General features: G+C 42.1%; 2 protein-coding genes across 3 annotated transcripts in view; one reads left to right on the top strand and one right to left on the bottom strand.

Moving 5' to 3' along the window:
• Window positions 1-13,529, bottom strand: part of ssp6 (short spindle 6) — a 363,586-nt gene that overhangs the window by 107,574 nt on the left and 242,483 nt on the right. The gene's annotated exons all lie outside the window — the stretch shown is intronic.
• Window positions 1-13,529, top strand: part of LOC137657970 (mitochondrial Rho GTPase-like) — a 54,846-nt gene that overhangs the window by 16,064 nt on the left and 25,253 nt on the right. The window contains exon 6 of the mRNA XM_068392691.1: window positions 11,935-11,973. Within this exon, the coding sequence (XP_068248792.1) occupies window positions 11,935-11,973 (39 nt within the window). The remainder of the gene's footprint in view (window positions 1-11,934; window positions 11,974-13,529) is intronic.

The following is a 13,529-nucleotide window of genomic DNA, read 5'->3' on the forward strand; positions in this document are numbered from 1 at the left end:
AGCTCTGGTACCTGTAGGTGTCAAACCTAATGCTGGGCATAGGGCAACCCCTTGGCTGAAAGGACGTGTTGCCCCAGTTTTGGGTACTGTATTACCAATGCATCTCCGCTGACCTTGTCACCCCTGTGTTTGCCCCCTTCCCCTGTGCCGTCACCCTTTGTGCTGGGTGGTACAGGGCCCGTAATTCCTGCTCCCTCTGTGCTTGGGACCTCACTCCTGGCTGTGTTCCGGGCCCTTGTGAGTGTGCTTTGCCATACCTTGTGACAGTGTTCCCCAGTGTTTTGGCTCCTGTTTGTTGTAACTCGTGGGGTTTCTCCCTTTTTGAGAATATAATTTTTGTTGGTTGCTCAGACCTCGATATCTCACAGAGTGGGCACAAGAATGTGACCTTGCTAGCCATAAGCCACTTTGGTGGTTTTGTTGCAATAATGCTACTGAATGCCTTTTAAATATTCTTGGAATGCTTGCTGTGCTAGAAAAGCTTCTAGCCTTTCAGGACGTCAATGAGTAGATGCACTCATGAACAACTTGGTCAGATAGGTGGTCAGAAGAAGAAGAGTGTACTCACTGACATCGTAGAAGGCCAGCAGCCTTTCTAACACTGCAAGCATTACAAGAGCATTGAGGAGGCATTTGGTAGTGTTGATGTGACAATACCACTAGAGTGGCTTATGTTTAGACAGGGTCATGTTCCCGTGCCTGCTCTGAGAGACGACGAAACAGATATACGGTACTCGGGGATGGAATTCCATGCCATAGAATTGTCAGCCAAGTCCATTCCGGGGGAAAGAAGAATGTGCTAACAGATACATTCAGTTGCCAGGGACCAGTTGAAGAGTCAGATTAGTCCCTATATCCCTGCATGGTAGAGAGGCTTCTGGTTCATGGGGTTCTCCAGGGATCGACCTGTTTCCCAACCAGCTAAACAGGAAACTGTGTATTCTCCCTTGACCCGGTTACATTGTCTATGTTGTATTCGCCTTCCAACACCCATATGGTCACTTATGTGATTACTCATTCCCACTGTTCGACCCTGTTCCATCTACTAATTGATTGTGTGAGGATTACACCGGGACTCAGGTTGGCCCTGGTATCTCCCTGATGGCTTCATGCCGAACTATATCCCCTTAAGTTAGTTATGCCAAGATCCTGAGAGAACTCCTTATGACACTCACTTTACCCAGAGAAGTGGACCATCCTTTGCAATTGATGTTGTAGAAAGGATTTTTTTTTCGGTAGTGCAGGTCTCAGATTTCGTCATCTTTTACCTGGAGAAGCTCCTTTCAGTTATTACCACTCAGCCTTCAGCATGGTCTTTCAACAGTAATTATTTGTTTATGTTCGTAAGGAGCTTCGAAGAGTCCTGCATCCCAGCACCTCATGTCCTGGACAAGGACAAGTCTCTTGTTTACAAGGCTCCCACACAATCTGTTTTAGCATATGGGAAGGCTGTCAGTCAGGGTTCTGACTCTCAAGACTGTCTCTGCTGCCTTAGCATCAGCCTCTGCCCTTTTCTCCCACTCTGAGGGGTAGGGCATGACCCCAGGTTTGAGCTCTTCTCCATCCCCTCTTTACCTTAAGCATCGTCAGGCATTGAGAGATGCATTTGTGTCCTCTAAGGGCTCTGCGGTGCTATCTGAAGAAGACCCGACACTTCAGACTTGAACTCTTTCTTTCCACTGGAAGAACCAAGCAGTAGGTGTTTGGAACACATTCTTTTTCTGATTTCGTGAGATAATCCGTAATACTTACATCTCAACAGCCGAGGTACCAGTTATAACCAGAACTTACTAAGTCAGGGTTTAGGTCCCACACTTGCCTTCAAAAGGATTCTTGCAGTCAGCAAGGTATTAGAGATTGAAGTGTTTGTGCACCAGATCCCCTTCAAAGCTTTGATATACAGAAATACCCTAACATCCTTTGATACCTTTAAGTTTGGTCTTGTGGAGGCTGCTCAAGTAGTTGTGTATCAAGCCCAGCTCCCATGGGGGACACCAAGCATAATTTCTATGGCAGAATGACTGGCTCTTCTCCATTCTTTTTGCCCCTCTCTGGGAGATGAAGCAGTTGAAATATTACATGTTGGATCTGACTTCATGCTTTTAAATTACACTTCTGAGCTCCAGTCTTTAAATTCTAGAGAATTTTCTCCCCGTCCTCCCTAGACGAGGGGGAGGATGGGGAATATATGCTAACTTTTTTATCATCATACACTAGGCATATTATTCTGGACTTCTATCCCCTTCATAGGAAGGGATTTCTCCTTTGACCATATACCTATCTTCTTGAACAGACTGGGTCCAATCAGCCTATTAATCCCTCTGATAGACAGGTAGAAGGCTGCTGAAGTTGTCTTCGCTCCCATACAGGATGAAGTAGATTGAATTGTCCTAGGAAGAAAAAGAACCAACTATTTCAGTTCAAGGGGAAATTCTGACCCACCAATCAGTGAGTTTCCCTGCTTAAAGGAGGAAAATTTTGTATACACGTGGGAACAAATAGCAAATTTTGAAAGCAATTTATATTTTTTCCTAGCTATACAAACTTGAGTCCTTTAAGTTAAACTTCCTATCTCTTGGCCTCAGTCCTGAGCCAAAAGATCATAAGTGAAGAACTTTCGACAGGTAGGCTGGCTGGGCTCCTCGCCCTCACTCACCATCCATTAAGTACCGCGTTAACAATTTCAACGGCTGGTTCCATCATGCGCTGAAAACATATTCCATATTTAAAGATTTATCTTTTGCATAGCTAGGAAGTATAAAAATTACTTTTAAAATTTGTTATATCATTGTTTATTGACAGAAGTCAACTTGTTATCCGTGATTGATTAGTTTATGAAAATGGTGGCTAATACTAAAGTAGTGCATACAAAACAAATTTTCTCATAGAAATACATGGTAATTCTCTTTAATGTAGACTCCAACTCCCCAAATTTTTCATCTTTTAACTAAATTAACCATATTTTACCTGAAATGAATAACTCTATTATTAACCATGCATATTACATTTGATAACCTTGAGTTTAAGAATTGAATTAGCATCACTATATTGTTGATGGTAGTGAGGAATTTCTTGCTTCATGTCGGTGAAAGAAACGTAAAAACAGCATTTGATGTCATCAGCTGATTCTCTCTCTCTCTCTCTCTCTCTCTCTCTCTCTCTCTCTCTCTCTCTCTCTCTCTCTCTCTCTCTCTCTCTCTCTCTCTCTCTCTCTCTCTCATACAGTATGTACCTATAGCAGAAGAAACCAAAATATTTTTTTCCTTAAAAGTGTCAATTAAATGTAACCAAAAAATTAATACCCTGCTTAAATCCATTTTATATTGTATCTAAAAATACGGCATTTGCTTTTGTTAGGTGACCACTGAAGAAAACAACATTATTGCATTCTAAAAATCATGATTTTTTTTAATAATAAATTGTGTTTTATTAACCCTTTTACCTCCAGGCGATTTGAAAATTTCCAACCTTTAACCCCCAGGGGGTTATTTTTTCCCAGCACATTTTGCAGTATATATTTTTTTTAAATTGCTCTAACAGCCTTAATATTAGTCATATAGAGGTCAGATTGGTCTCATTCTCTTGGAAAATGCCTGAATTTTCTCAAAAAATTATCAGAAATATGAAAAAAAAATTTTCATAGCATTATTTTGCAAGGACGTACCAGTACGTCCTTTTGGGGGTAAAAGGGTTAAAGTATTCAGGTGCGTTTTAACAATCAAGTACTGTATTACTAACTTCTTTACTTTTGGTTGTGGTCAACTGATCTCAAGGTGCCTTTCTATAGAATATGCACACATACGAATAACAAGGAGTATCATTTATATAATTTTTTATCTTATTCAAAACATTTTCATAATAAATATTACATCAGCACCAATATAAGCTATCATAGTTTTCATATAGTTCATTTATAGCTAATGTTATTAGATATCACTTGGACATATGAATCTCTCTCTCTCTCTCTCTCTCTCTCTCTCTCTCTCTCTCTCTCTCTCTCTCTCTCTCTCTCTCTCTCTAAATAAATAAATAAATAAATAAATAAATAAATAAATAAATAAATAAATTCATGTAGCAGGAGAAACAAAAACCTTTGTTTCCATAGAAAGTTTTAGTTAAATGCTATATACAAAATAAATTCATACTCTGCTTAAATCTAGATTTGATAGTAGGCTGGGCTTGAACAGGACATTTGATTTCATCAGCTGATGTCTAGTTTTAGCCATTAACAATATATACTGTATGAGCTTTATTTAATAATGTTTGTATTTTCTATTATCAATTAAAGTTGTATTCTAATAGGAGTAATGACCGACGACGGTATCGAGAATACACTCACATCTAATTAAGAGTATCATCAATATAATTTCCCAACTTATACAGTATTTTTTGCCGATTTCTAACTCTTAAATTTCACATTATGATGAATGTTCTTTGACAAATCTTAATACAGTGATGAACGGTATATTTTATTTCTAATGCTAGTTTTCATGTTTGAATTTGCATATTCTAACATTACGGTGTGCAGTATTTTCCTATTTTTATACCTAAATTTCACGTTTAGACTCATGTTCTTTAGCGATTTTTTATTCTCTCCAGTATTATAGGCAGATTTCTAATGTTAAATTTCACATTTTGACTTGGGTGTTTTAAACATTAAGCTGTCTTTGGCAATTTCTAACTCCAAATTTCTCGTTTTGACTCGTGTTGATTGGCTTTTTTCGCAGTAAAGAGTTCGTGTCAAATTTTGCACTTTCGCATAAGAAATTCACGTGTACCAATTAATTTTATATGTTAGGAATTACATTGAAGGTATTTGATTCATTGTGTTGATGTATCACTATCAGTTGTTTTGGAATGTAGTTAAACTACTCTATACAATAGATGCTATGGTAATTTGAAGTTTCATATATCACTGATTTAAGCCACTTTGGTTGTATTTGAAGGTTTTGTATTCAATCAAATATTTATTATTTATTTATCATCACTTACATATATGGTAGAGGTTAATCTGCACATACTATACATATATTTGACATTAAGAGGTTTGTGTTTATATAACAAATGTTATTTAGAGCTTATTTCTTATCAGTGGATATTTACAAAAATAGTTAATGATTATATGTAGTTTTAAAAATAACAATTTTCAATATTAATCTTACCCGATGATCATGTAGCTGTCAACTCTGTTGCCCGACAGAAATCTACGGTCGGGATACGCCAGCGATCGCTATACAGGTGGGGGTGTACACAACAGCGCCATCTGTGAGCAGGTACTCAAGTACTTCTTGTCAACAAGAACTCAATTTTTCCTCTGTCGTGCCTCCGGCTAGATCTACTTGGATACGCTGTTGATTCTGGAGTTATTGTTCACGATTTGGTGATGTATTTGCTCTAGAGTTTAGCCTTCGCTATTCAGGAAGCTTTATCTTTAGCTTAGCAAGCTTTTGGAATTAATTTTAATTAATTATGGTGACGAAGAGAGTATGGACTCTCTTTCACTTTTAAATGGCCGACCCTTCCCTTAAACGGAAGTGTTGGTGTCGAAGAGAGTATAGACTCTCTTTCACTTTTTATTTTATATCTCTCCGCCATTTATAGGCCTCTTCGATTAACTTTCTTTAAAAAAAAAAAAAAAATATGCGACCTTTCCTAATAGTAGGCGGTCCTTACTTGGAACCGAAGTTAATTAACATTGAGCTCGTCATATCGTTTTTCCTGTTAAGAATTTATGCTATTTTAATTTTATGTTTTTGAAAGAATTTCTTTGATAAGTCTCGTACTGTTTTCAAAGTTGAACTAACGTTTTGTTTAGTCTCCGCAGTTGTTGACGTTCAGAACGTTCAACTTGCGCTCTATCGTTACGATAGAGAGAGAGAGTATTCACGGTTTCACGTTGCAGTAAGAGTAAACCGATTCTAGCGTTTCGTTCATTCTTTCTTAGCTTAAATGGTTTTAATTCTAATAAAGGAACTTTTTATTTGGGAAACCTTTCAGTTTTTTTCCTTTAACAAATAATATGTTTTAACGATATATATAATTGGGCTCATCTCTCAGGTTCTAAGTCAAGAGAGAGAGAGAGAGAGAGAGGAGGATAAACGTTTCGTTCAAGCGGGTAACGTTCTCGTTTTTTTTTTTTTTTTTTTTTTTTGCTCTTCTCCCTAGTCGATAGAGGGGAAGAAGGTAAAACGTTTCTAGAGTTTTATTCTTGTTCCCAGGCTTTATGCGGTGAGAGATTTTAAACGTACTGTAGTTTATTTGATCTAGTGTTTAGTCTCTTTTCCAGCCACTGAATTCTTTATCTTTCATTATGTTTTTCTGTTACATTGTAATACTGTTTTCGCAATTACTACCTTTTAATGAAGGATAGGATTGCGTGTTTCAGGTACAAACCACTTAAAGTTTCGAGTTCAGTGAAATAAGTGCAAACAGAAAATCAAAAGTGATAAAGTGATATGCGCAAAGTGTTACAGTGTTGCGTTCGAGGGTTCGTCTGTTCGTGCCAGTTGTTCACCTAGTCCGATACCTCTTACAAGCTCCCAAGCCCAGGGGAGAAGTAATGTCGAAGGACTTATGGGTTCCTCAGGCCTTGATCGACGAACAGACGTTTCCCTCTGTGGTTTCGGGTGTATCTACACACGTTGCCGACGTGATCACCCCACCCACACAAAGACGAGAGAGCCCATTTATTCCTCGTCTGAGGAAGAGGTTTCTCGCAGAAACCATGGACCAAATCTTGCAGCTTTTAAGTGCAAGTCGGTCCCTTCCGCGCAAGTCCAACGGCCTAGGTGTAGCCACTGGGTCAGTTCGGACTCGCTGCAGTACGACAACTGCACACCTCCTAAGAGAGGCTAGGTGGTACCGCAACAGGCAGTAACTCCGTCTGTTGCCGCACCAGCTGTTTTAGACCCTCAGTCACAACGGACAGTAGCTCCGTTTGTTGTTGTCTTTCATAGACCCTAGTGGTCCATGCTGCAGACTATACAGTCTCAGCTTGCTCCTTCATGCAGGAGTATCATGCTGGAAGGTTGACAATGCAGCCTGTTTACCTACAACCCGCCGAGGTTGTGCGCTCAGCAGATACTGCGGCTGCCTGCTCCCACACCACACCTGTGAGAGCTCCTCCACCGATGCGCAGTCCTCACTGCCAGACGCATGTTCTTGCTGCACCATCTGCTAACATGCGTGAGCTGCCGCATCAGGAGTTGCCGGGTTCCAGCACTATGCGGCATTCTCCTCAGCCCATGCAGCATGCTCTGCAGACCTTACAGCATGCTCCGCATACCATGCAGCATGAGCCGCATACCATGCAGCATGAGCCGCATACCATGCAGCATGAGCCGCATACCATGCAGCATGAGCCGCATACCATGCAGCATGAGCCGCATGCCTTACCTCATGCTCTGCATACCATACCGCATGCTCTGCATACCTTACAGCATGCTCTGCATACCTTACAGCATGCTCTGCATTCCTTACAGCATGCTCTGCATACCTTACAGCATGCTCTGCATTCCTTACAGCATGCTCTGCATACCTTACAGCATGCTCTGCATACCATACCGCATGCTCCTCAACCCACCGCAGCCCCTTCCACGCACCAGCACTCTGCTTTTGTTGTTGCCAGCTCCCACACTCCGACTGCGGAGAAGGTTGACGATGCACCCGTGGGCCTACACCTCCCACGGTTGTGCGCCCGGCATGGCTTCATGCTCTCACACTCTTGTTGTGAGAGCTCCTCCACCCATGCACAGTCAACCCTGCCAGATGTATGATGACTCCCACACACAGAGCACTCCGTTGCCGTGCGGGAGCTACCACAAGCTGCCGTGTTTTGACACGGTGTGTCAGCCTCCGCAACACACTGTGGTTACCGCCACTCGCCAGCAGCAAACTAGTCAGGCAGGAGTTGAGGCTTCCCCACACATCTTTGGTTGTTGCCAACTCACAAACTGTCATGCAGTTACATGACGTTGCCTTCTGGTCTGCTACTTATACACCAGTGCTGTATGTCCTCACGCTCCTGTTGTGGTTGACAGTTCAGTTTTTGACAGTTCACAGACTGTCAAGCAGTTTCATAACGTTGCCTTCTGGTCTGCTGCTTTTGCACCAGTGAAACCCTCACTGAGAGAACTTAGCTTTTCTCGGATATGGTTCCTGTAGATGAGAAAGTGCTGTTCTCCCTCCTTCTGATATTCCCTTGAGGACTCTGTCATTTGGAGAGGAGCCTTAAGCTGCTTAGCCTCCTATGGACTTTTATTTAAGCATAACATGCTTCCAGGGAGGGTAAATGGTTCCGCTTCAGTCGCTAACCCCGTCTGTTGCCACACCTGCTCCCATAGACCTTGAGCTTTGTTGCAAGACATGCAGTCCAAGCTTAGTCCTTGATAGAGGATTTTTTTTTTTTTTTTTTTTTTTTTTTTTTTTTCTTTTTTTTTTTTTTTTTACGGAGTCAGTGTGTCACTGGGAAGACGTTCAACAACCAGCAGAGGTGACTTGTTGTGACGCAGTGCGGCAACCTCAGCAACCCGATAAGGAGTTGTCTGTACTACCCAGACAGTCTAGACAGTTTCGGGTTGTCACTGTACTTCCTCGCTTCCCCATGGTTGACAGTTCACAGACTGTGCAGCAGTACCATGATCTTGTGTCCGGCTCCGTCAGACGACTGGCTTTTAAGAGCTCCCACAAGTCGTCGCTGTCTGGAGAATCTCAGATGGACTATGGATCTGACCAAGGAACTGGGCCTCCTGGTCAATTTAGAGAAGTCCCAGCTCATCCCATCCCAGACCATTGTCTACCTGGGTATGGAGATTCAGAGTCGAGTTTTTCGGGCTTTTCCGTCGGCCCCAAGGATCAACCAAGCCCTAGAATGCATCCAGAGCATGCTGAGAAGGAACCGATGCTCAGTCAGGCAGTGGATGAGTCTAACAGGGACACTTTCATCGCTGGCCCTGTTCATCGAGTTAGGGAGACTCCACCTCCGCCCCCTTCAGTATCATCTAGCTGCTCACTGGATAAAGGACATGACGCTAGAGACGGTCTCAGTTCCTGTTTCCGAAGAGATGAGGTCTACTCTAACGTGGTGGAAGAACAGCTTTCTTCTCAAGGAAGGTCTACCTTTGGCTGTTCAGAACCCCGACCGCCGTCTCTTCTCGGACGCATCAGACACGGGCTGGGGTGCGACATTGGACGGACAGGAATGCTCGGGAACATGGAATCAGGAGCAAAGGACACTTCACATCAGTTGCAAGGAGTTGTTGGCGGTTCATCTGGCCTTGATAAACTTCAAGTCCCTCCAGCTAAACAAGGTGGTGGAGGTGGACTCCGACAACACCACAGCCTTGGCTTACATCTCCAAGCAGGGAGGGACTCATTCGAGGAAGTTGTTCTAGATCGCAAGGGACCTCCTCATCTGGTCAAAAGATCGAAAGCTCACGCTGGTAACGAGGTTCATTCAGGGCGATATGAATGTCATGGCAGATCGCCTCAGCCGGAAGGGTCAGGTCATCCCCACAGAGTGGACCCTTCACAAGAGTGTTTGCAGCAGACTTTGGGCCCTGTGGGGTCAGCCAACCATAGATCTGTTCGCTACCTCGATAACCTAGAGGCTCCCGTTGTATTGTTCTCCGATTCCAGACCCAGCAGCAGTTCACGTGGATGCTTTTCTGCTGTATTGGTCCCATCTCGACCTGTATGCATTCCCGCCGTTCAAGATTGTCAACAGGGTACTTCAGAAGTTCGCCTCTCACAAAGGGACACGGCTGACGTTGGTTGCTCCCCTCTGGCCCGCGAGAGAATGGTTCACAGAGGTACTGCAATGGCTGGTCGACATTCCCAGGACTCTTCCTCTAAGAGTGGACCTTCTACGTCAACCTCACGTAAAGAAGGTACACCCAAACCTCCACGCTCTTCGTCTGACTGCCTTCAGACTATCGAAAGACTCTCAAGAGCTAAAGGCTTTTCGAAGGAGGCAGCCAGAGCGATTGCCAGAGCAAGGAGGACATCCACTCTCAGAGTCTATCAGTCTAAATGGGAAGTCTTCCGAAGCTGGTGCAAGGCCAATGCAGTTTCCTCAACCAGTACCACTATAACCCAGATTGCTGACTTCCTGTTACATCTAAGGAACGTAAGATCCCTTTCAGCTTCTACGATCAAGGGTTACAGAAGTATGTTGGCAGCGGTTTTCCGCCACAGAGGCTTGGATCTTTCCACCAACAAAGATCTACAGGACCTCCTTAGGTCTTTTGAGACCTCAAAGGAACGTCGGTTGTCCACTCCAGGCTGGAATCTAGACGTGGTCCTAAGGTTCCTTATGTCATCAAGATTTGAACCTCTCCAATCAGCCTCTTTTAAGGACCTCACATTAAAAACTCTTTTCCTCGTGTGCTTGGCAACAGCTAAAAGAGTAAGTGAGATCCACGCCTTCAGCAGGAACATAGTTTTCACATCTGAAACGGCTACATGTTCCTTGCAGCTCGGTTTTTTGCTAAAAACGAGCTTCCTTCACGTCCTTGGCCTAAGTCGTTCGAGATCCCAAGCCTGTCCAACTTGGTGGGGAACGAACTGGAGAGAGTACTTTGCCCAGTTAGAGCTCTTAGGTACTATCTAAAAAGGTCAAAACCTTTACGAGGACAATCAGAAGCCTTATGGTGTGCTATCAAGAAGCCTTCTCTTCCAATGTCTAAGAACTCAGTTTCTTACTACATCAGGCTTCTGATTAGGGAAGCACATTCTCATCTGAAGGAAGAAGACCTTGCTTTGCTGAAGGTAAGGACACATGAAGTGAGAGCTGTGGCTACTTTAGTGGCCTTCAAACAGAACCGTTCTCTGCAGAGTGTTATGGATGCAACCTATTTGAGAAGCAAGTCAGTGTTCCCATCATTCTATCTCAAAGATGTCCAGTCTCTTTACGAGAACTGCTACACCCTGGGACCATTCGTAGCAGCGAGTGCAGTAGTAGGTGAGGGCTCAGCCACTACATTCCCTTAATCCCATAACCTTTTTAACCTTTCTCTTGAATACTTTTTATGGGTTGTACGGTCGGCTAAGAAGCCTTCCGCATCCTTGTTGATTTGGCGGGTGGTCAATTCTTTCTTGAGAAGCGCCGAGGTTAGAGGTTGTGATGAGGTCCTTTAGTATGGGTTGCAGCCCTTTATACTTCAGCACCTAAGAGTCGTTCAGCATCCTAAGAGGACCGCTACGCTCAGTAAGGAAGACGTACTTAATAAAGGCAGAGTAATGGTTCAAGTCGTCTTCCTTACCAGGTACTTATTTATTTTATGTTATTTTTGAATAACTAATAAAATGAAATACGGGATACTTAGCTTCTTTGTTAACATGTATGCTGGTCTCCACCCACCACCCTGGGTGTGAATCAGCTACATGATCATCGGGTAAGATTAATATTGAAAAATGTTATTTTCATTAGTAAAATAAATTTTTGAATATACTTACCCGATGATCATGAATTTAAGGACCCGCCCTTCCTCCCCATAGAGAACCAGTGGACCGAGGAGAAAATTGAGTTCTTGTTGACAAGAAGTACTTGAGTACCTGCTCACAGATGGCGCTGTTGTGTACACCCCCATCTGTATAGCGATCGCTGGCGTATCCCGACCGTAGATTTCTGTCGGGCAACAGAGTTGACAGCTACATGATCATCGGGTAAGTATATTCAAAAATTTATTTTACTAATGAAAATAACATTTTAGATGGTTTCAACTTACTTATAAGCGAAGTTCTTTCTTGGTTTTCATTTTGCTAACAATATTTTTTTTCCAAGTTAACACTTTGAGAGAAGTGTGCTGTCTTAGAAATATGTTAGACATTTCTTTGTGTCATTTTTTATTGCATATATAATAATGAACAAAGTTCATATAGTTATAGTCGGATAAGAAGTGTTTGAGTAATATACTAATCAAATTTGTCTTCTAGTCGATTTCAAGCGGCGTGGATGCTCTTTTACCGAAGCAGGTGTGTCTTTATAGTTACAGAATTGAACTTAGCATGCTTGTTTGTTCTTTCTGATATTATAGTTGCACATTTGTAATTCAGGGAAATGAAAATGCTTGCTACTGTTTGTAGATGCACTTGTATTTGTAGATGTGCTGTACTTTATATTTGACTTTCTCCAGACTTGTCATAATGGAAGCATGTCCTATGTAAAGTTTAAAAAAAGGGAGATTAGCATTACATGTATAATTTTTGTTTTCTGAAATGTTTATACAGTAGTGCAAACAAGCTTTAAATTTCAGTTTTGGTTCTATTTACTACTGCTGTAGCTTTTAATTATTCTTATACAATACATGGTTAAAGACTACCCGCATCCTGTAATAGTTTAATGAGGTTTGCAGAAACACGTGGTAGTTTTGAAGGGCGACATTCTTAACAAGCACACTGTGATATCCTCATCACCAAATGTGGCATTAGTTTTATTCCATTTTTTTACGGTCTGAAAGGAAAGAGTGGTCTTTCAGGTCATGTTTGTTTAGGTTTTGGGGTGTAAAAGTTTTTATGTTGGTCGTTGGGTTAACTTAAGGTAAGTAATTGAAAAAGGTTTGTCTGTGCTGTAGTAAAATATTGTGCTTGAGTATGACCCTCTGCACTAAAAGTAAGACTGATTTTGAAAAATACCCATCTTCAGTGTTGTATCCATATTTTTCCTATGACTAGATGTCACATATCTGAAAAAATATTTTACATTATTTTACAATGGTGAGGATAGGACTACAGTATCTATAATAAATGGAAAACATTGGACTATCCTTTTCTGTCAGCCACACATTCAGAGGTACCACTAATCCATAAAGTTGTTTGCACTTCATGGTTGAAGACTATCTAGCTTCTCCAAGTAAACTGCTTTTGCAATGTGTGCACAGCTGTATGGACACCTGCAATGGTCCTCTGCAGCTGTCTACCAGGGAAAGTTGGTCATCTTTTGCGATTGGTTTTGTAGAATCGGTACTTTACTGGTTGAAGCTTTTCAATTGCAGATCACATAATTTGTCATCTTCCTTTATTGAGAAAAGCACCTCTCAGTAGCAGCTGTAAATGGCTACTACTCAGCCTTGGGTATAGTCTGATTGAAATGCATAGACCTTTCCTTCTCATAAAAGTTGTTTATGCTCATGAGGAGCATCGAGTAGTCCTGTCCACACCAGGACCTCATGCCCCTTGAGTGGGATGTAATTCTTGTTCTCAAGGCCCTTAAGTATACCCCGTATTAGCCTCTGAAAAGGTTGTCAAATAGAGATCTGACTCTTAGGAATGTCTTTTTGCAAGCTTTATCATAGGCAAAGAGAAAAGCAAGTTGTGTGATCTCTCTTACGTAATAACCCACTCTAAGGATTGGAAGAAGGTTTCTTTTAGGTTTGTACCAGAGTTCGTGGCCAAAACTCAGAATCCGTCAAGACACAACCCCGTGTTTGGGACGTTATCCATCGCCTCTCTACACGAAGTTTTGCGTTACAATCAAGAGGTGGTGTTTTTTGTCTTATGAGGGCTCTGCTGTGCTATTTTAGGAAAGCTCA

Source organism: Palaemon carinicauda, chromosome 18 (genome assembly GCF_036898095.1).
Source record: "Palaemon carinicauda isolate YSFRI2023 chromosome 18, ASM3689809v2, whole genome shotgun sequence".
In the NCBI taxonomy this organism is placed as follows: Eukaryota; Metazoa; Arthropoda; class Malacostraca; order Decapoda; family Palaemonidae; genus Palaemon; species Palaemon carinicauda.